This window comes from Thermobia domestica, chromosome 12, assembly GCF_964235325.1.
Source record: "Thermobia domestica chromosome 12, izTheDome1.hap1.1, whole genome shotgun sequence".
NCBI lineage: Eukaryota > Metazoa > Arthropoda > Insecta > Zygentoma > Lepismatidae > Thermobia > Thermobia domestica.
This window is the reverse complement of record NC_137465.1, coordinates 231,638,376-231,661,925: the sequence shown is the minus strand read 5'-3', so window position 1 is coordinate 231,661,925 and position 23,550 is coordinate 231,638,376. Positions and strand designations below refer to the sequence as shown.

Genomic DNA, 23,550 nt, shown 5'->3' with positions numbered 1-23,550 from the left:
GTTCTGCTCACAACTTATTTTGGACTTTTTCATTCTAAATTGAAATATGGTATTATATTCTGGGGATCTACTGCACTGCTAAATTCCATATTCGTTTTACAAAAGAGAGCTTTAAGGTTTATGACCGGAAGTAAACCTCGAACTTCTTGTAAACCTCTATTTAAATTTCTTGAAATCTTACCTCTTCCATGTTTATATATATATGAACTTCTAAAATTTGTAAGAAAAGATATACAGACAGATACAAGCAGCTTCCGGTTGAACTCAGATATTCATATGCATAATACAAGACAAGCGTCTGATCTTCATATAGAGTCCTCACGTTTAAAAGTACATAAGAATAGTACATTTCCTATGGCAGTGAATATTTATAACAAGCTTCCTTCCACTTTAAGAAACAAAACATCTGGTTTCAATAAAGCAGTCAAGTCCTACCTACTCGAGTACTGTTTCTATTCTGTAGAAGAATATCTCGCATGTAGTAAATAAGGTTTAAAGTATATATATTTTGTATATCTATAATGTAAGGTTTTATTAACTGTTATGTTGTTTTATATCGATGTATGTAAATTAGAATAATGAAAAATTGTACCTTTTTTTGTACATAAATTCACACTATTTTAATATTGCATGTAGATCTAAATGTATACATATGTACACATTCAGTGTTCTTATGACGTGTCCAACTCATACGTTCACGTTGTGAACAATTTGTATGAAAAAGGATGAAAATAAATACAATACAATACAATACAATACAATACAATTAATGTGCTATGTGTAACAGCCAGGACTGTATTATTCCCTTATTAGTACGTGAAGAGATGTTATAAATTTTGTGTTGAACGACTCCACAGAAAGAAGGGGGGGAGTGTTGTAGCCTCAAACTAGTTAAACAACCCACCAAGTAGATTTATAGCAAAAATGATTTTTTTTTTTTTTTTTTAATGTATTTTCTGACTCCTTTTTGACACCTGTCAATCCTGTATGTATCTCGAATCCAACTCGAAATTTTACTGTTGCGAACAAAATTTTACGAGTGATTGAATTGCTTACTACTACCTTTTATGTATTTGCTATTTCTAGGGCCATAAAAGCTGGATCAAGATCTCCGTTGCTGATTCTTCCTAAAAACAACACATATAGCTTCGTTGAAGTTGTTACTCTTCTTGGTGCTCTTGAACCATTATATGTGGTAAGTTTATGTGCCTTATATAAACATATTAGTTTAAAGATCAAACTGCACCATGCGATTAAAATGTTTTCGCTTGCGTTCAATCACGTAGTGTAGTTTGACCTTAAATCTCTTTCGTAGAAACTTATGAATCCGGGTATGTAGACAGAAACATACGTAACGGATGGAGAGCAATATGAGGAACTTGGAAGGGTAAATCATCTCTGTTGACTTAGTACTTGAGGCACTACAGGTATTTTCTTCCAATATTCAACAAAATTTAGTCTGATTGAGAAATGTAGAGATCCCCACCTATCATATTCCTGGCGACAGATATAAAACTTTTTTTTTTTAATCTCTAAAGTAAAATTAATAATTATACTACTTTACAAAGTAGGCGACTTTTTTTTTTTTTTTTTTTTTTTTTAATGGTATGAATTAAAATAAGTAGTTGTAAAGGAAAAACACTCCTTATATGCATTCCTCCGCGAATAGATCGATTTCCAATATTTATAATGTTTTGAAGTGCTAGTGGGAAAATATCATGCGTAAACCGATGCCCGTTTGTCTACTGTCGAGTTTCCATAGAAACCTCGACCGAACGCATCGCCGAACCTTGTCGGGTACTTAACCACTGCGGCGCTGATTATGTTTTGGTTAAATAGCGAATTTTGGTTTGGTTGATTAAATATACCACAATAAACTTGCAGGGGCTGAATTTGAATTTAACTGGCATCGGAAATGTCACTGTTCATCTCAGCGACCCCAAAAACTATGGATTCGGCACTAATGTCGGTCATTTTCGATCATATATACAGTGTGTCTGTAAAGTTGCGCAAGCCAAAGTTTGATCCAAGAACAATAAAGACCTGAAACTTGAAACAAATGTAAGCGTGTTATATGTAGATATTTTCGAGCTCATGACCGATGTTGGAATTTATAACATTTTTGTGTAGTAACGAAAGAAAGTATCAAAAGTATAAATTAAAATATGTACAAAATGGACAAAATCAATATTCATTTGCAAAAAACTGATTTTCTGCGGGTGAATTCATGTGTATATGTGCAGTATGCATGAACGTTTATCCATTGGTGCGAAAATGTGACAAAGTTGATGCAGTGTTGCCATGTAAAAAGGCTATTTAATGCAAGTTCGTAAAATAGGTATTTTTGACAGAAATGCGGCCCCTACCAACACTGTTGTAAAATTATTGCAAAATGTGTGTTTTAGGTTAATTAATGATAAGCAATGAGAATTTGCACAGAATTGATAACCTGATTTTTTATGCAAAAATTTGCGATAAAAAATTACACAACTAGAGCTGGAAACCGTAGAATCCTCTTGGAAAGAGAATGGCGCTTTATACAACAAATCCTCGAAGTGGCTGCGGCGTTCTTGTGAACACAAATTTTACACCTTTCACCATGTTTCTTGACATTTTTTTAAAGAGTGTTCCTGATTGATTGAATTTCTGTTTCAATGGTCGTCTTCACTTCCTCAATGGTCCTGAGTTTATTCTTGTACACCATATTTTTTAGGTAATCCGATAAGAGAAAGTAAGAATGCTAAATTCGGAGAAAGGGAGAGCCACAATTTTTTGGAGATGGTGGGGCCACCAAAAAATTCCCCTAACAATTGCTATAAAACGCCCTTCTCTTTCCACGAGAATTCCAGGGTTGCCAGCTCTAGGTGAATATTTTATTATAGCAAATTTTTGCATAAAAGCTCAGGTTGTCAATTATGTACATATTCTCATTGCTCATCATTAATTAACCTAAAACACACCTCTTTCAGTAATTTAACAACAACAGTGTTGGCAGGGGCTGCATTTCTGTAAAATAATAATAATAATAAACATTTTACGGACTCCCTTTTACGTGGCAACAGTGAATCAACTTTGTTACATTTTCGCACCAGTGGATAAATGTTGATGCATACTGCACAATATACACAGGGATTCACCCGCAGAAAATCAGTTTTCCGCAACTGAATATTGACACTCATTTTAGACTTGTTTTACACTTTCGGTACTTTCTTTCATCACTACACAAAAATGTTACAAATTCCAACATTGGTCATGATCTCGAAAATATCTACATATAACACGCTTACATTTGTTTCAAGTCTCAGGTTTTTATCATTCTTAGATCAAAAGATATAAGCATTCAAACTTTACTGACATACTGTAAAGATATATATATATATATATATATACCCTTCCCCATCCCCCAAGTTGTGGGGCTGAAATTGGCTTTAAACGACATCGGAAGTGTCAATGTTCATCTCAGCGACTCCGGGACTCCGGAAACTATGGATTTGACAAATAATATCGGTCATTTTCGATCATTTTTAAATATCTCCCCCCGTCCCCTCCCCAAAATTGCACTATCAAAGTGAAATTATAGAAGCCATTCCAGACCCGAACCTCATCTATGTTGAAAATTTGATCAAGATCGGTCGGGGGGTAAAAGAGTTAAGTCACAGTCAATTTTATTTTTATTTATATAATAGATAGATGGATTAAACTAATTGAATTTGAGTTTGGAATTAGCAGCGTAAAATTTGGCACGTTTTAAAATTCGTAACAAATTAATTAAAACACATGATTTCCATGTATTAACGTAAGGAAAAAAGGAAAGTCAAGCAACATGAAATTAATGGTACAAGTCTTACGTCAGGACGAAGTTCCCTATGGATCATAATATATCAGAGCTAAATACGTAATAAGCGACTTATCAGTGTTACCTGATCTTCAGCATGTAAAGCTCTTACAGAGTCTGCGTTGCTTCATATTTTATTTTTTAAAAAATGTAAATTGAAAAATCATAAAATTAAGAAACTGATAAATGACACTGGTCGTTATAATTATACTGTATTACTTGAGTTGTTTTACTCTTTGTATTATTTCATACAGCCTCTTCAATATCGAGAAGACGTACCAGAAAAAGCAAAGAAGATAGAACGATTGGGAGTGTGGAGTTCCGAAGAAAGTTCACTTAAGGGAGTCCTCAGCCTAGCAACAGCGATAGAAAGTGGGCGGTAAGTTTGGTTGAAATGCAGCCTGAAGGACACATATCTATAATATCTAATGTCTACCTTGCCAAAGCTTTCCTCCCTTAAACAGAAACTTTTCTCTGATTTAGATAATTAAAGTTGAGAATTGTTCCAGAGAATTTGAATAATTAAGCACTTGGGTTCGATTTCCGGTGGGAGCTCATGTGATTCGCATCCCGATTAAGCTGTAATGCGTCGAGCGATCGAGCGTTTCGAGAGATCGCGGATCCTGGCAATCTTCGAGGCTTTCCTCAACTCGAATTGTTAGTGGTGGTGGCGGTTTTTTGTTTTTAAATGTAAAATAATGATTTTCGTAGAATAGATATATAAAAGTTTATTGGTTAAATTGAAAACGAGTACAAGGCCACTCTCGCTTTAATTATAAGTATAAGAACACTATACTTCTGGATCGTATAAGTAATAATTTCACGAGTTAAAGAGTTTTGTCTAAGTTGTCATAGTGAAAAGTTCACTTATACGAATGAGATGCAAGAGCTAATGTCCACAGAGTATAAAATTGAAACTTCAGTTCGTAAACTAAAGTGAGTCGAACACACCGATAGAGCAATGAATAGAATTTGGAACTGGAGACCGAAAAAGAATGAAGTCAGAAACTTTCTAAGTTCGAATGAAGAACACACACGCAAACACGCGGTACTACAACGTTGGATTGAAGACGTCGACTGACTCTTGGAGAGCGTCTTTGCAACGTGTTGGCTATCCAACCCCGGATTCCTTCTTACGGAGAGGATGAGAGAGATGAACTAACATAGCAGCTGGTTTGATGGGAAGCAAGGGGAAAGAAAAGGGAGACGTGTTATTTCTGTTTCGTCTCTCCTGTTTCCCTGCGACATTCAAAAGAAAAAGAAAATTTTCATATCGAAAATTCGTGTATCTTACAAAGCCATAGGTCCATGTATCCAACGTGTGTTGCGAGTTAGATACCTCTATTGTCATGTGTTAAATCAGAATCAGGGAAAGCTAAATTATGTTCTATTTTATTTTCTTCCAACATCTTTCTTATGTTCTGTTCTTTTAGAAGTATTCTTATCTCTTCTCATTTCAGATTTGTGGCACGTGACATAGGAGGAGGTGATCCTGAAAGAATGGCGCCACCTAATGTAGAGCAGTATGTACGGAGTGTATTTGCAAATAAACATATCAAGATAGATGTTATCAGTGATGAGAGTGTCTTCTTAAAAGAATATCCCTTATTTGCAGCAGTCAACAGAGCTGCTAGTGGTAAGTACACGTGGTCATATCCAATTGTCATTGTGCAGTTTAGGACTGCTGAAAGTGACAGCAAGGAAACTACTTGAGTATTAGGCCTAATTTACTTAAATTTAGAAGTAGTGTAAGTGTTCGCCTTTTTTCCAGTGGAATTGATGAACAGATTGAAAAGAGCCGAAGAGCCCTATTTATAAAAACTGGGTATTTGGGCATTAAAAACATGGAAAATAGGCATATAATAGGGCTATAGGATGCATATTTACAGATTAACACGTACCACCATTGGGTCACCGTTTCTGTAGTTTTATGTGGTACTTTAATTTTCACCGGCCTGTAAAATGTAATTTTTCAGTCTTCTCAGTTTGGTTTCCGAATTAAACAAGTATTTCTTTATTCATCTTAACATGGCCCATGAATGCAGTTCACCTTTATGTATCGGCAGGCCAACGTATTAAAATGAACACCGACCTTGTATCTAGAGAGATCTATTTCTTCGTTTTATATGATTTTGATTTTCTTTGGAGTTTTTCTTAATCCATGTACAGGACATTCTTGAAAGATTAAAACTCAGAATCTGCCGAAAATTTTTAATGTTACTTAATCAGTTTTGTAAATCTTAATCAATGGACATTTACTCTTCAAAATTAAATTTTAAGCCGCTTATATGGTATAGAAAAGCTACAAAAGTATGGAACTAATAAAGATAAGAAACTGTTCCCATGTGTTTGAACATGTAGTGTCTTCTAAGACTTTAGATTTCTTAAGATATGTAAGAATTTAATTTTGTTTTAAAAAAGTAACTGAACTAGTAATATGATATTTTAGTTGGATATACTGTAAGTTACGAGAATAATCCAACCAGGCAGTCGGAGAGGTACACTACCACTCAAAAGCTTTCGAACACCCCAGATTTTCGTAAGCATCTACTGTGATCATATTAATTTGACAAGAGAACTTTACCACCCTGCGTCAAAGGTACTCCGGCCTGTATAAAATTTGACCACAGTTGAATCTAGGTCTGAGAGATACTGCAGATAGGTTAAATTATAATTCTTAAAACTGAAGCCAAAATGGACATTTTATGTAGATATTACATAGAATAAACAAAACTGTGGGAGGTGAGGCTACATATTATTATTATTATTATTATTATTATTATTATTATTATTATTATTATTATTATTATTATTATTATTATTATCATTATTATTATTATTTTAAGTGTAGACATAGATGTGAATGCAGTGACAGAAATTTTAAAGAAAAAAGTAGTTTTTAAAACTTCAGTTCTTTATAACTTGTTAGTATGCTAACGTTTAAAACGCCAAAAATACCATGCTTTGAAAAGCATTTACGACGGTCAATATACATAATTTTCTAGTCAACTATTGCTCAGTGGAAGCGTATATGTAATACTCGGTGTTACTATTTCTAGAAGCAACAATGGAGCATACAAAACCATAATAAACCCTTTTCAAAGCATGGTATTTTTGGCGTTTTAAACGTTAGCATATCAACAAGCTATAAGGAACTGCAAAATTTGGCAAACTACTTTTTCGTTAAAATTTCTGTCACTGCATTCATCCTCTATAGGGTCTATGCTTTCCAAATAAAACTATCTTGCTTCACCTCCACACCTCTGATTCTACTACCCAATATCTGTGTCATATTGTCTTTCTTGGTTTCAGTTTTAAGAAATATACCTAGGTAGTTTGACATATCATCTGCTGTACCTCTCGGATCTCGTTTTTATTTTTTATTTTTTTAATCATCATTTCATTTCATTTCATAGGCAGGAGTACCTCTGATACGCAGCAGCAAAGTTCTCGTGCCAAAGTAATATTGTCACAGTAGATGCATACAAAAATCCAGGATGTTCGAAAACTTTTGAGCGGTAGTATATGTATGGCGAGAAGGATGCTCGTGTTAATGTGTCAATTAGTGTACCTAATAAGAACAAAATATACTTATTATACATATTCTAGGCTATATTATATTGATATGCATTAACATATCAACCCGTTCATGAGAACTTTTGTCATACCGCGCGGACAAGATGGACAGTGCGGCATCTCGTTAAAATAGAAGGCATGGGACAATGCAAACAAGTATTTTAACATAGAATTTTTAAATTTTAATTTCCAAGACTAATAGAGCGTAATAATAAAATTTCACAGATGATATATGTATTTTTTTCAGGGAACTGAGTGTGAATATGTGGGAAAATTTCCTATATAAATAAGACACTCTCTGCGCCGTTGTATTGGAAGAATATGTTTGTTCAAACGTATGTGAATAATTTCTTATCTTTATTAATAAGATAGGAGTCTAAATAGTTTTTCTGTCCGTATTAGTGGCTTAAAATTCAGTTTTCATGAATAGAAGTTCATATGTGAAGATACGTGAGGATCTACAAGTAATACTAAAAATTCATTAGATCTTTGGCAGATTCTGTATTTCTGATATATCAAGAATGTCCTCTACGTGAATCAATAATTAAGAAAAAATATATCAGTAAGAGAGCAGCTAGGACACCTCAGAGAGAATCAAAATTACATCAAGAAGAAATAATCTCTCTGGATTCAAGGTCAGGGCATATTTTGAATCCAATGGAAAATAGACATTTATAATTCATAAAATAAGGTCTAAAATCTAATACAAAATAATCAAGATAATTGCCCATTGAAATTAAGCTGTGCGTAGGGCTCAAGTAATTTATAAACATTTTGTTGTTCGTAGGGAACATCTTATTCTAAAGCAAGAAGCATGAAATCTCTTGTTGTGTATCTAATAAATAATTTGCAGCATTTTATTAGTTCACACACTATTCTCAAGTTTTACAGCACATTGTAAGCAACATTCCCAAGAACATTTTCGTAATCCATCATAAGGAATCATTAATTGCTATTTCACATGATAGCAAAGTATATTTTTTCAAGTTGTCAGTTATTAGTTGAGTGGCACTGGGGGAATATATTTGTAAGTGCCACTTCCGGTGAAAATCAGTTATTAGGTGGAATGGGTTGGAATCGAATTACAGAACAGTCTGTACGTAGTTTAATTTCGGAATGTACTTGCAGATAATAGAGGGAGCTTGTTTTGTATATGTCTTTGCATTGAATTGCATAGGAAGTTGAAATTTCTTGTCCAGTTTAACGTAACTGACCTGTAAATATGTGGTTTGAATTTGTATAAACAGATAAGTACTGTTTACCGACTGAAGACGAACAATCGTGGGTAAAACACAAAGCTCTTTTCTCAGATTGCATTGCTTCAGTTGTTCAAGCGATGATGATAAGTTAGTATACTGGTCTTGTGGAGCTTTTAAGTTCTGTTCTCTAAGGTCTTTTAATGTCATTAACAGATCAAAGTACTATCATTAAGTATGTGGAACATCTCAAAGCTCTTGTCTAGGCCTTAATAGAAGAATTGTTTCCGGATATGGATGGAAATTACTAACACGACAGGAAGCTATCAGAGCATCTGGAATGGTGTGTTAAATTACCGGTATTCGATTGAGAATCTTTAGCGTAAAATAGAACTCCAGTTAGTACTTCTTGACTAGATGCTCTGGAACCTTACCAAACGCAATATACCATTCATTAGGTAATGATTGAATATCTCTGTTGACAGATGACATAACCTGGTAACTTCACTTCCAGATTACTCTTAAATGATCTAGCAATAAGTGAAGGCATTTGACATGCAACTATAGTTGTGAAAAGTCAGGTATTTAAAATTAAGAACATACCTGTTGATTCAAATGGTTAATATGCGTGTTTCTGGTAAGAGCGTAGAATTTTCGATGTTTACCTAGCACCGTGAAGCAAATCGCTAGATTTTTAAATTTAGATAATCAGGATTGGCTGGTTTAAACCAGCTTTTTTTCATGAACTTCGTGATGACGTTTCCACATATCAAACCATCTGCATTGGTTTTATCTCCTGTTCACCTTTTAATCGAGTCGTCGCATGTTCAATTCTCGGTGGAACCACAGCCCTTCTTTCAAGTGTAAACCAAGTAGCGGTTCGGATGTCACTTTAAGCGAAAATCTTATCTCGGTATTACATAAGGATGTTAAGCCTAAACATACGAAACGAAACCAAATTGTATGCCTAAATGCCTGTTGTTTTATAAAGAAGCCAAGGTTACGTAAATATATTGATAAAAATTGGCAAAAATTTATCGACTGACTATGTGGCTTCCAACATTAGCTTGGATTGGACTTTCAGTTTTAATTTAATTGAATGATATCTACATATTAAATTTGTAATTTAATACCTCAGTTTTAGCGTACTGATTACGATACGTTGACTATAAATGTTTACATGGTAAGCAATAAAGGAATTTTTCCGTCATTGCTTTGCATTTAAAGTAATAACAGGATTTTCCCAATAAGGCGGGAGTTTCCCGATTTATGTATAATTTTGTGTAATGGTTTCGTTTCTGCAACTGTTTATCTTTTTGTCCTTCTGAAATGACTCTTGACAATCATATTAACAAGTATGTAAAGATCAATACAACGTATTTTTTATCAGGAGTCCTTTGTGAATGAATCGGCAGACTCATCGCATTTGTGGCCAATTAGTCCCGGTTTCGAGTCCAAATGGAGAACAATTTGTCTCGTATCTACGTCGAGAAGCGGTTTGGATTCCGCTTTAAGCTTGCGACCCCTTCCAGCATAACCCCGTTGTTGCATAATAACACCAAGGCGAAAACAAAAATTATTTCTGTCCATATGTAATATAAATACATAGAGCAAATTATTTAAACCACAAAAACTTGGTTTAAACAAAAAAAAAAAAGGTTTAAACAAAAAACTTTTTTTTAAAATAAAAACCACGGTTTTTGCCAGTCCTGTAGATAATAGATGAACTCAAGTCTACAAAGTCAGAAATAGTGGCTTTCTAGACCGTGAAATCCATAGAAGCCGGTAAGCTAAATTATTAGAGAGAAAATATTGGGCTATAGTGTTAAAGAATTTAGAACATATCTAGCGAGGTTGCTGGTTGGCATGTTCATTCTGTAATGTTGATAGTTGATTCTTGAAAGTTCGTAAAAGAGTATGAAAGTGAAGACTTCTTTGTTATAGTAGAAGTTGCAAAATTTAGCCTTTAAATGTTATAACCATAGAACGAGAGAAATTTATAATATTTTATAGTAAGAGGTAGTATAGATATAGAATAACTGAAGAAAGATGTCCGCTGTAAGAGGGTTCATTGATTAGACTTCTATGTAGAGGAAGTTATTAGATGTTTATGAAGAGCTTCTTTTTATAGTGTTCCTTACTAAAGAAAGGGGTGGCTTCTTTTGGGTAATACACACACAGTGGCGTATTTAGGGGGGCTATCAGGCTCAAGCCCCCCGAAATAATTTTGTTAGTTTTCGCATTCCACGCATAACAATAATTATTCTTACCATTTCGAAGAATTTCATTGATTTTCCATTGTCTTATGCTCTTTGTACAGAAATAATACTGTATTTGTCAATTTTCATTCCATGTAAGAACTTTGTTCTTTTTTTCTTTCTTTCGTCCATTCTATTCTTGTTTCTTTTTCTTAATTTGTTACTTTCTTTCGTTTCTCCTATCATACTTTCGGCCGTTGTTAGTTATTATTCAAGTCGGCCGTCGTCAGAAAACCAAAACCAAGAGGACCTGATTAATGAAATTAGTGTTCCACACTAACTTGCACGGATATCAACATAACGGGACTATAGTTATTATAGCAAAGGAATATTTATATCGTTTAGTTATAAAGAAAGGTAAATGTTTGAATTAAAGAAAATCCAGGGGGGCGGGGGCAAATAAGTAGCCCGGGAAAGTAGTTGCGTGGATTTTGAGTTTAACATCCCGTTCAGCAGCGAGGCTATATGAGACGTGGACCTACTGATTAACGTGAAATCCGAACCACATGAGCAATCCGGGAATTGAACATGGATCTCCCACGCCAAAGGCGCGTACGCTAACCGCTTAGCCACAAAAGAACTCTCCCGGGAAATTAGGTAGGCCAAGAGGATGCTTCCTTTTTCTTCTATATATAGAATAAGAGGTTAGATCCATTGCTAAATTGTTGTGTGTATCGTATCATATAAGATCTACCAGTCTGCGATTCTTGCCATTAAAACTTCAATTTATGCACAAATTAAAATATATTTAATTCTCAAACTCAGGTGGCCAATTGCTCCCATTGCTTCCCGTGTTGTGCATAGCCTCCCTCCCCGAAATAAAATCCTAAATACGGCATTGCATACCCACACATATTGTAAGGATCCCCACATCACGACAAGAGCACATGTCAACACAACACGTGCAATTGATTGTAAACAGCCTAGCAGACAAGAAGCCGGCACGAAAGATACCGAGGAACGCCGAAAGAAGACGGACCTCACGGAAGAATCCGAAGGGGACAGATAAAAGGCGGACCACCGAGGGACCCAGCATCAGTCGTCCAACTGATCAAATCACCTACACCGCCCTGAGGTCGCACTGGACGAGGGGTCCTTACTACAACCAAGCCTCGCGAAGCTGCCTTGAGAGAAGGGGCACCGTGCAAAACACCTATTTCCTCTCATCTGGATAATAACAAGATAGACACTATTTTACTCTTTGTAATCAAAGACGTTTTGTATTTAACAAGTTTTATAATAAATTGGTGAAGGGGATAAATCTCGGTCCATTATTGACTCTACCAAAGTCATTACAATATATATATATAGTTGAAATCCTAACCTGAGATTGAAATAATAGACCAATAATAATGATACAATTTCGTTTTAGAGACCACACTAACCTTGTATCATAGAGTTGAACACATTATCTGCATCTAGGTTTGTCATCTGTAGACATTTCGTGAGCTTTAATATCAGTCAGTTTACTTTTTTAGTTCATTCAGTTTTAAGAAGTGTTAATTGTAATTCTTATGATAGAAGAGTATTGTAAATATTTTTTTTCTTTCTTTTTTTCCGTTTAGTTATTGAACGCCATAAGGGTCGTATAATATTTTTGGAGTACCAAGGTGAAGGACCTATTACACAAACTTTGATGCTTGTTGGAAAGGGCATTACTTACGATACTGGTGGTGCTGATATCAAAGCAGGAGGAGTAATGGCTGGTATGTCCCGAGATAAGTGTGGAGCTGCAGCTGTAGCAGGATTTTTTCAGGTAAATACATTTTTTCATTCTATTCACGGATCGGCTTAATGGAGATTGTCACATCTGGTAAGAAGGTTCTGGTAAGGCTATGTGTAAATACAGGATCATGTTTACATGTTGCTGGTAAACAATAATCGTAGCTGCTGTATTGTATATGATGATACATAAGAAAAAAAGAGAAAAAAAGATAAAGAAAAAAGCAGGAATTTTTCACTTTCTAAGGGAACTGATACCCTTCTGTGAAATTGTTTAGAATAGGACTTTAATACAAGTCCTTACAAACATGAGAATGTCCGATATGTAGTTAAGGGGATATAGTCTATGCAAATAAGATTCAGAATTATGATGGATCTATAACTTGATGTTTACGATACAAATGATTATGAAGATATTGTGGATATTAAGTATGTAATAGCTGTGAAATGAGAAAGATGAATTGTGACAAGTAAAGAGTGCACTGGGCACACATTAATAATAAAGATGGATTGAAGAACGCAAGTATTTATTGTACGTACAATAAGATTGAATATAGTTGATAAGAGGATTATATATATATGTATATATATATTCTTCCACCCTTTGGAGCAGCAGTAATAAACATTTCAAGTATTAACATAATCATCATCATAGGCATTCTGCTATCATTGACAGGCCACTTGTTGCAAACTAAAATATCTGTGCACCGTGGCTTCAGTTGATTTCTTCATCTTCACGTAGAATTTTTTCCATCTAATACCGTTCATCAATTATAGCACTTTTTACCTCTCTTGTTCCCACCATAGCTTCTAGCACGTCCCTCATAAATACAGTTCCTTCTCAGCTAATGTCCCTATTACTTTTTCTTCCTCTTCTCAACTATATCTAAAATTATATTCCCCCTTACTTTTATAACACTTCTTGATCCCTTTTCTGTTCTAACCGATCACTATTAGATATATTAGTTTCTTTCTTTCTTTTTTCTTCTTATTATTCTTGAAGTCTTAACATTACAGCTATATTAACAAATTCTACTTTTACTACCTTCTCTTTTAGGCACTTACGTAGAATTACTTTTACATCACTACGATCACGATTTTCATTACTTCAGCAAAACATTCTCTCTTTCGCTCCTTAATACCCAATACGTGGGGGGAGGAGGGATGCACAGTAGCGAGTGATAGATCACTTGCCTGTAGTACATGGGGTCCCGGTTCGATCTCCGGCCAAGGGCCGCGGTGGCTCAGTAGTAGAGCGTTCACCTCTGGTACATGGGGTCCTGGGTTCGATCCCAGCTCGCGCCAAGTGAACTTTGTGGTGGACAAACACCGTGTGCGTGGGTTTTCCCGGGTTTCTCCCGTTTCCTCCCACTTTCTTCATTCCACCATTACATTCATTTCTCATCATCACAGTCTCCTTTAGCCTAGTCGGCATAATCGTGGGACATAAAACATAAAGATTTCATTTTTTTCGATCTCCGGCCAAGTTTGTGATGGACAACATCGTGTCCGTGGGCTTTCTCGGGTACTCCCGTTTTCTGCCACATTGCCATTCCACCAATTCTCCCATCATTCCCCTGCCTTCATCATCCGTCTCCCTTAGCCTAACAGATATATAATTGTGGGACATTAAACTGAAAAATTTCATTCATTTCATTTTTAATTCCCATTACCTTTTCATGTAATTTCACAAAATTCTACCTAGCTTAACTTATTTTGTTTCATTTCTTCTTGAAGACTTTTTCATTTCCTTTCCTGTAACATGGTACGTACGTCCAGTAGTCTTTCTCAAGACATTTCCTTCTCAGAGATCCGAATGAGGGAATATATTATTTTCTGTAACTATATTTTACTATGTGTAAGACAAGTGTACACACGTTCTCTTTCTGCTGACGGCAAACTGGGGAGGAAATAATGCTGATTTCCCGTTGTCTTTCACCCTGCAGCATCCCAGCCATGAAAGTTACTCTGATCACGCCAGGGACTAATTTAATGTCAAAGTTGCCGCACCAATCAATATGATTTCCGCCTGTTTTATTACTGGAAGAACTACTGCCCCCTCCCAAGGCATTCTTCGTCTGACTGCACCATGTAGACCAATTTGGTAGACATGATTATTCTTGTGGGAGTCTAATAATGGTTAATAAGTGGTGCGTGTATGTTTCAAGTTCTCAGTACATCGTGTGGTCCCGCGTAACATAGTCGCTAACGCTCTCGCCTTTGTGCGAGCAGTTCCGAGTTCGATTCCGGGTGGGGATACTCGATCGAAAAAGTTTAACAGCTTTTTCAGCCTAGCCATTTTGAGTAATGTTTTCCTGGGTTTTCATCATTCACACGGGGCAAATGACGGGATGGTATCGAACACAATAATCCCCGGCCGTTTCCCTCCTTTCCCACTCCTTTCTTCTTCCCCAATTCCCCGGGCAGTGTGTTCGCCGAGGGATGCCATCTCTCGTGCGTGACCGGCTAACATGGCCATAGTTGCCGAAAGCCCAGAAATCTAATTCCTAAACCTCAAAATACGTTATATCATAGCCATAGCATCAGCTATTAAGTGCTTTAGATGTGGATTTCCTGTCGGTTCCAGTCTATTATTGTTGTAGAGGCATCCAAGCAGGGGCGGATGCAGGAGGGGGAGGGCGATCGCCCCCAGAATTCCGTCCTGGATCCGCCCCTGCCTCCAAGTGTGGCTGTTTAAGATGCTGTAGTATTCTTAGTTTCTAACACTGAATGATTAATTTGGTATTGTTTTTTATTTAACATGTATATCTTAAATATGTAATTTGACGTATCATTTGAAGAAATGCAACTTTCTGGCTGATTAGCAACACTGTTAATATGGTGGCATTGCGAAGTATGTCAAACAATTTCCCCTTCAAAAATTGATATTTGTATCGTTCAAAAGTTGTTTTGGTTTTTGTAGTAGTTTAAAAGTTACAGAAATGTTTGTATTAGTTTAAAAGTTAACGTTATACATTCTGTTATACAGAAAAATATATATGATTCCATATTGCAATGTATATCAAAGTCGCAGACATGTTCATACACGCTAGTAGTTATAAATTTTGAGATTTATTATGTAACTAGAGAACTCACCTTTAATGTGTGGTGTCCCTGATTCGATGCCAGGTTGACTTTATAACAAAATACTTTGGATAGGTTAATAATTACCTGTACCTTGGGCAGAAAGTGCTCATACATATGCACTATGCTTCATAGAATGTTAATTTAATAATAACAGAAGAAGAATGTTTTTAAGATATGTAAGATATTATTATGGGATAGTAGTTGCTATGTACATGTTTATGGATACCGAGTCAGCAAGTTTGTGTGCTTGACAGTGTTAAGGAAAATATATTATAAAGTATATCAACTAATAAACCATTTTAACACTGTTTATCGACGTTATCATTCTGATCGAAAAGGTGAGAATAAATAGTCTATAATTATTAAAGATTATTACCACTCGAGATTTGTATATCTTACTTAGCCGAACCAGGTTGACGACTACTCTTAGTAAGTCGTTATAACTTTGAGGTGAATAAACACCGTGTGGATGGAATTTCTCTGTTCTCCGACTTTCTTTGATTGGTATCTTTATTTGGTGCAGTAAGTACAAAATAAACTATTTTCAATAATGGACATATTTGTCTTTTGCGTATATCAGTAGGAGGTACTATCTTTTAAATTGTGGACGTCACTAACGTTTTATTAAAAGTTTCAGAATGATCTGTTCCAATTCTGGACGAAACAAGCCTAAAATTCGAATGTGTTTATGGAAATTCAGAAATCCGTGAGGGAGAAATCCGATACTGTTAAATTCTGGACAACAGCGTTAACATTTTTTTCTTACTTTCCAGTTTAACCAATAAAGATAGACAAATGTCCATTTTAACTTAGAAACGTTTTTATGTGGGGAATGTATTTAGTCTTCAAGCAAGAACAAGCATAAATAATAACAATGCTGTACCGCTGTGAGCACTTACCTATGAGCGTATGATGTGATCTGCAGGATTTGTAAGCTGAAGATCACAGTGACTTATAAGGAAAAGAAAGGAAAAAAAATGTTAACAGTTTAAGTTACCAATAGAGTGAGTGAAGTACTAGACCTGACTAATATCAATCAAAATAACTATTTTAGGATCAGTATCTTTTCTGTATTACTAGTAGCAAATATAAAGCAGAACTCGATATCTATTCGTAAGACGTTTAGTTTTTTATTACTTCTTATTGTGTTTAAGGAGAATTAAGGTCAGAGTTCAAAGTAGAGCTCAAAAGTACTTATTTACCTTTACGTCGAACAAGAGCTCGTTCAGCAGAGTCCTAGTGATGTTAGTTGATTTGTTGGAATTAGTTTTGTCGCTTCGAATCTGAACGATAAGAGCTCACACTAGGAATCAAGCCTGGATCTCTCGTACAGTTGAGTTGAGTTGATTTTGAGTTTAACGTCCCGTTCAGCAGTGAGGCTGTATGAGACGTGGACCTACTGATTAACGTGGAATCCGAACCACTTGAGCTCCCGCTGCGAATCGAACCCGGGTCTCTCTCGTACAGAAGGGAGACTTCATTATTCAGCTGCGAGGGAACCGCGAGAGTCCTGGATACAGGAAAGACGGTAGGAAAGATATAAAACTCCTAGGAAGGGAGATGAGCTGAAAAAAGGAAAACTGCATGGTTGTAGGGATGCATCAATGGCGATCCAATCGAGAAAAAGTCCAATATATGACAAATATTTGCCAGAGATAAAACTATGCATGCTTTACTTTACAGCTGTTGATAGCGCAAAACACTTGATATTCGACAATTTCTTTTGTATTCATACCACCTCAGTCATTCAGTTGGCTAGCGTGAGAAAGAAAAAAAAAATCCGACCGGCACAAATATTCCGTATGTTTTATTAATTGCCTAAAACAGATTTGTTTTGTGAGATGGTATCTGTGTATCCTCATGCTTCACTGCTTCTTTTTTCCCTGATGAGTGCTTTATTTTTATTGCTGCATTCAGTTATTACTTGTTATAATATAGATAGACACAACAATGCTTATTGTGTTCCATAACATTCTAATGCAATTTTTCAGGTTTTGGCTACATTGAAGCCGAAAGGCATAAAAGTACTGGGCGCAATGTGTATGGCTAGGAACAGTGTTGGAGAAAACTGTTACGTGGCCGATGAGGTCATTACTGCAAGATCTCGAGCAAGAGTCCGTGTTGGAAATACTGACGCTGAAGGAAGAATGGTTATGGCTGATGTGTTGTGCAGGGTAAGTGTAATGTTAATTTCTGATGACCTATGCAGAGTGGCTGTAAATACATTATAGATATATTTCTTTTTACTACCGCTCTGCAGGGGAGAAGGATAGCGCGAGCAGTCAGATCCACGGAAATCTCTATATACAAAAGAATAAGTCTTGACTGATTACTGATCAACGTCTAGACGAAACTGCTTAAGCTAGAATCTTGAATTCTACGTACAGATTTCTGTAATTCCTAACTAATCTTTTTAATTTCCGAGCTTTCGACTCTCCTCTGGAGTCCTCACGGATAATAAAAACAGGAAGAAGAATAAAAACATGAAAGAATAAAATGGAACGGACTTACCAGGGGAAGGGCTGTGTTGGACAGAAACACGGTGTCAAGTATGTCAGTAATATTGGATAAGGGACGGTTAAGTGACAAATGGAAGCGGTAATTAGAAAATTGGCATAACAACAAAAATAACAATATCAGCTGGCAACCTTCCAACAAGGAACAAAAGAGCGCACAAATCGATTCCACCATATTGCAGTTTGCATAATCACCATTTGAAGATTACTTACGCACTGGACAACGTGTTTCTGTCCAACACTCCTCTTCCCTTGGTAAGTCCGTTCCATTTTATTCTTTGATATTTTTATTCTTCTTGTTTTTATCCTCCGTGACCAAGACTCCAGCGGAGAGTCGAAAGCTTGAAAGTTTAAAGAATAGTCAGGAATTACAGTGATTTGTGAGTAGAATGATTGAATTCCTGAGCGTTGTTTTACATTGTTAAAAACTTGAAGTTTAGACAGTACATAAATTTGTAAAGTAAGGTTTCTCACTGAGAAAGAACTTTTGGAATTCGACGTGGAAGGGAGTGAAATGAGAGTTGCAGTTAATATAGGAAGATGTTTATATCTCGAAATCTCGTAGAAAGATTAGATACATGAAATTTGGTATTTAAAACTTTTCATTCAAGATTATTAAATGTGTTTCAGCGTGTTTTGATATTTAACCTAGAAGGGAAGAAAATTGGGTGTGGTAGTTTACTACGATACTCACACGAAATGTTCGAACTTTATGAAAGACTTAAAGTTCAGACGAATCTTTTATAAAAGACGCCGAAGGAGAAACGCAAAATAATGCCTGCAGTAACACTTATGATCATAAATTTATAATCACGCAAGATCGTGCGCAAAGTGTTGGCTGTAATGTTGGAACATGCGTCCACAATTCGTCCCTTGAGATACTTAACATCCCTGATTTTTTCACGGCATATACAGCAGATTTCACATGGATCCACAGGTAGTAGTCCAAAAGAGCTAAGATGAAATCTGTTCTTATGAGCTGAATCCGCATCAAGAAGCCAGTTTTCGCTGTCTCTTACTGTCTTTACTCTGTGGATATCAATATTGAAACAGAAATATTACTGCATTTCTACCACTTCTGGTTGCAGTACGGGTAGAGGCATAGAGTTGAAGATGAAACCTATTCATACGGTACTGAACCCATTATCAAAAAGCTGCCATTTCTGCTCTGACACTTATCAATAGACAAAAGGATGGGCATAGCCATTCTATAAGAGTTACAAGAGTTTCCACGCTTACGTATAGCATGATTTGCAAGTCTAAAATAAGTACTGCGTTGCTAATAGTTTTCAACTTATATTCCTGACACCCTCTCTCTCTCTCTGTGTAGTTAAAAATGTATTCTTTTTTCTTCCAGATGAAAGAACTGGCTGTGAAGGAATTTAATCCACATTTAATGACAATAGCTACACTGACAGGTCACGCTTGCTTAACAGTTGGTGAAGGATATTCGGTGAGTTGTTAAAATTTGTTTCTTATTGTGTACCACTTTGTAGAGAAGTATTTTTTTTTAAATATATAAATTAAGTTCACTTTTAGAACAAAATATTCGAACTCAACAATAAATAAATAAATAAATGGTTTGAGGAGTCTTGTTCTTTCAACTGTAAGTACAGTGCTTTAACTCAAATTTGTAATAGTCTGAAACTAGAAAGGTATATATTTATATCTTGTTTTAATTAATGATACGCCAAAGTGTGAAGATAAATAACATGAAATAATCTTTGGAAGCCAATGTTCTTCAGTTAATATTTGGTACATTATGGCAACGTAATTAGTTGCTGAAATAACACCAGAATAGTAATCATCAGAATAAGATGCTCAGGAATAACAAGGTTCAGTATTTTCATTGATAGATAATTTTAACAAGACTGCGCCACACCTTATCTGTGTCAGAATTTGTTTTTAATGTCGAATTGTTGCCTCAATTCTAAAACTATCATTTAGAGCAGTGATGGTCAAAATGTTGTTTCGCGAGTGTTAAATCTGGCTTTTATATATATATATATATATAATATATAGGGTGACTGGTAATTTGATGCATTCCTTGCAAGGAAATATTCTACAATTACTTTGGAACATTTTCACCTATATGAACCGGGGGTCGCAAATCAAGTTTCTGAGTAATTTGCACATGTGTGATTTCTTTGAAATTTGCCGGCTAACAAGAGGTGTGCGAGAAAGGTTCATCCTGACCCACTTTCACATATTACACATGAAATTTTACATGTGTAATTCTGCCTACCTATGTAGGTCATGTGGTAGCGTACGGCTCATAACTCGCCACCATTGCTGTTAGAGATCCGAACGTGAAGTAAGGTGTAGTGGTCTAAAATCCATTACTGCACCTCAGTAAACAACATGGCAACATCGCAGAAGTACTTTCCCCTAGGAAATGAGAACATGGTTGGGAAGAGGTGGAATGAAGATGGTCTACGGTCAAGAGAAAACTCGAACTATGATGGATTTCATACCCAGGGTCGTGCATCTCTCTGGCCAACATTCGAACAGGGAACTGGCTCCAGAAGTTTGTTCCTTCTTTATCATCATTTTGATAGTACATTGAGAATTATAAAGCGATTATTTGACCTAAAAACAGAAATGTTTACACATAAACAACATTAGCTGACTTTTGAAGCTGTTAGGACTACTTTAAACTTTACATTATACATGGATAATCCTCTCACCCATTCATTCGAACTTAATTTTGAGTAATTTTGAAGATCAAATTTTTAAGCTTGAAAAGTTACGTTATGCACATTATTTAGCCATAGAGGGAGTACAAGTTAGTATTTTAAACTTTTTTTTTTTTTTTATCTTCTGTACCTCCAACAATGAAAGTTAAAAAAGGAAATGGTAATCATTTCAATATTCTGGAGTAATTATTTACACAAACTGTAATAACTTAGAACAAGGTATACCCTTAGAAGCCTACAGCGGATATATATATGAGGAGTCAAAAAGTGTGTGCTGTTATCTGGAAGAAAACAACTGTGCATACCTTTGAGGCCATGATGGCATTAGTCCTTCTCTACGCAGCCGCCGTGCTTTATTACACGTTTTTGCCATCGCAGCCGTCCTTCACTTTGTGTAATCTGTTTTTATATGTCTGCATTTTGAGCTTGAAACCACATTTCTACTTCAAAAGTTACGTCATATTTGCTGTCAAAATGACGTCCTTTGTTCGGATGGTTCATTTCTGGGAAAGGAAAGAAATCGCTTGGTGCTAGAGCTAGTAAATATAAAGGATGGGGTAATATTTCCTATCGTAACTGCACTTCCTTCACTATGGATGCATTGGGTGGATGAGCTGGTGCATTGTCTACTAACATCAGCACCCCTTTGCTAAGCATTTCTCGACGTTTGCTCTTCAATTTCTCTCGTAACCGAGCTAGGAGATAAAAAAATAATATTGACTAGCAATAGTTTGACCTCCTGGTACTCTGTCATGATGATCCCGTCACAATCCCAGAGTACGGAAAGCTCCACTTTGGCTGCAGACTTTTGCAACTTCGCCTTTTCAGGGATGGGGAGAAGGGATGTTTTCACGATTTGCTCATTTCTTCCTTGTGTTCACAAAAATATACTCAACTTTTATTCATTGTGTCTAGTCTACCGTAAAGTTACTGTTTATTACGCTTACAGCAATTCAACATTTCTCTTAACACTTCCTCTTGAATTCACTTCCGGACACTTTCTGAAGATGCAGCTGGTTTTGAATTATATTCCAGACAGATTTATAAATAACACTTTCATTGATTATTCTCCTGCCGTCGAGTATGATCTCCATTTTCTCCGTCATGATAGCATCATCTGTGAAAGATGGTCTCTGAGATCTGCGGGCATCCAAAATGGTCTAGTTTAAAATTTTCATTTCTACTTGGATACATTATATAAGATGGACTTTTATTCTTATGAACTGCTTCATCTCTTCGTGAATTTGTTACGCTGATTTTCTCTGGAGATGCAGAAACTTGATAATTACTTCAAGACAGATACAGTAAGTTGCACTGTTGATTAAACAACAAGAAACAGAATATAATAGACAATAAGGAAGAAATTAGGAACAAAATTTGGATACCGGTACATATTCCTAATTGCTACAATTCTACTTAATAATTACAGACGCTTTAGTATTAATAGAGAGTGTAAACCCAGGAGGAATATAGAAAGAACGTTTAACTTACTATAAAAGCTTTTTAGGGACTGTACACAGCATTACATAGTTTAGAAGATCGCCTATAACGTTTACTCCACAGGATGGTAATCCAAATAGAGCAAACATTACATTAGATAGTCGTAGATAGGATGTTTGCTCGAGCGTTGACGATGAAACAAGTTATAAGTAATAGCTCCTTTCAACGCCAACTACACATAAGCAAAGATTCTAAATACAACCTTTAAAAACACCAAAAATTCAGCATCATATTTTCGAAAGATAATAAACACCTCAAACGATAAGTAAAAATTATTTCCAGTACCATGCCCATAAATTAATTAGCACGAGGATCGAGGACACGACACAAATCACAATCAATACTCACAAATAGACTTAAAATTTTAATAGTAAACCATACTTACATAGCTTTATACTAGGTAGTGGGTAATACACTAGAATTAGTTATCGATGCTTTGTATATAATGAAATGTGACTTGATACAATTGTAGGTTACATTATTTAAAAAAAAAGAAAGAAAAAAGTGCAGCAGGGTTTCTTAAGCTGTCCTCTTGCTCCTTTCTTCGCGCCGAATAGTGCTGCCCACCGCCAAATCTCTCTAGTTCTCGCTGTTCGCGTGAGTTTCTCGTGTTAGGTGACGTAAGAGCGAACAGAGCGGTGATTGGCCGGAGAAGCGCTGGCCAAGGTCAAGCGTCGTCTGCACCTTTGAGTGAGAGAACGCACACATAGAAACGTCGTCTGCTTGTAAGTGACAGTCCTTTTAAATAAAAAGAGAATTAAACTGCTTGAACCGCATACAGTCAAAATAATGCACAAACGAGTTTATGACACGCCTGTATATGATTATAGTAAAATTTATAAATATTGACCCATGAAAAAATATGAGGATTAAATGTAAAGTACGTAAGATTCTAGTCTCAGGCCTGTGAAAATACTTGAAACAAAAATCAGAATAATATATTATTGTGATAACATTGGAAATAGTTAGAGGAGTGTTTAAAAGCTTCTTTGGGTGTTCGTGTTATTTATCGTGTGGCCTCTTACAATTGTACTTGTGTTCTGTGGGGGCACAATGGATCAGTGGTAGAGTGCTTACCTCTGGTGTGTGGGGTCCCTGGTTCGATCCTCGATCAAGTGTGGAGGACAACATCGTGTCCGTGAGTTTTCTCGGGATACTCCCATT

At 35.9% G+C, this 23,550-nt stretch overlaps 1 protein-coding gene across 3 annotated transcripts in view; it reads left to right on the top strand.

The window, feature by feature from the left end:
* Dip-B (Dipeptidase B) overlaps positions 1-23,550 on the top strand; it is a 72,430-nt gene that overhangs the window by 26,861 nt on the left and 22,019 nt on the right. For all 3 annotated transcript variants that reach the window (XM_081734860.1, XM_081734858.1, XM_081734859.1), the window contains exons 4-9: positions 1,087-1,195; positions 4,090-4,214; positions 5,296-5,471; positions 12,431-12,621; positions 17,666-17,848; positions 19,548-19,643. In XM_081734860.1, the coding sequence (XP_081590986.1) occupies positions 1,087-1,195; positions 4,090-4,214; positions 5,296-5,471; positions 12,431-12,621; positions 17,666-17,848; positions 19,548-19,643 (880 nt within the window). The remainder of the gene's footprint in view (positions 1-1,086; positions 1,196-4,089; positions 4,215-5,295; positions 5,472-12,430; positions 12,622-17,665; positions 17,849-19,547; positions 19,644-23,550) is intronic.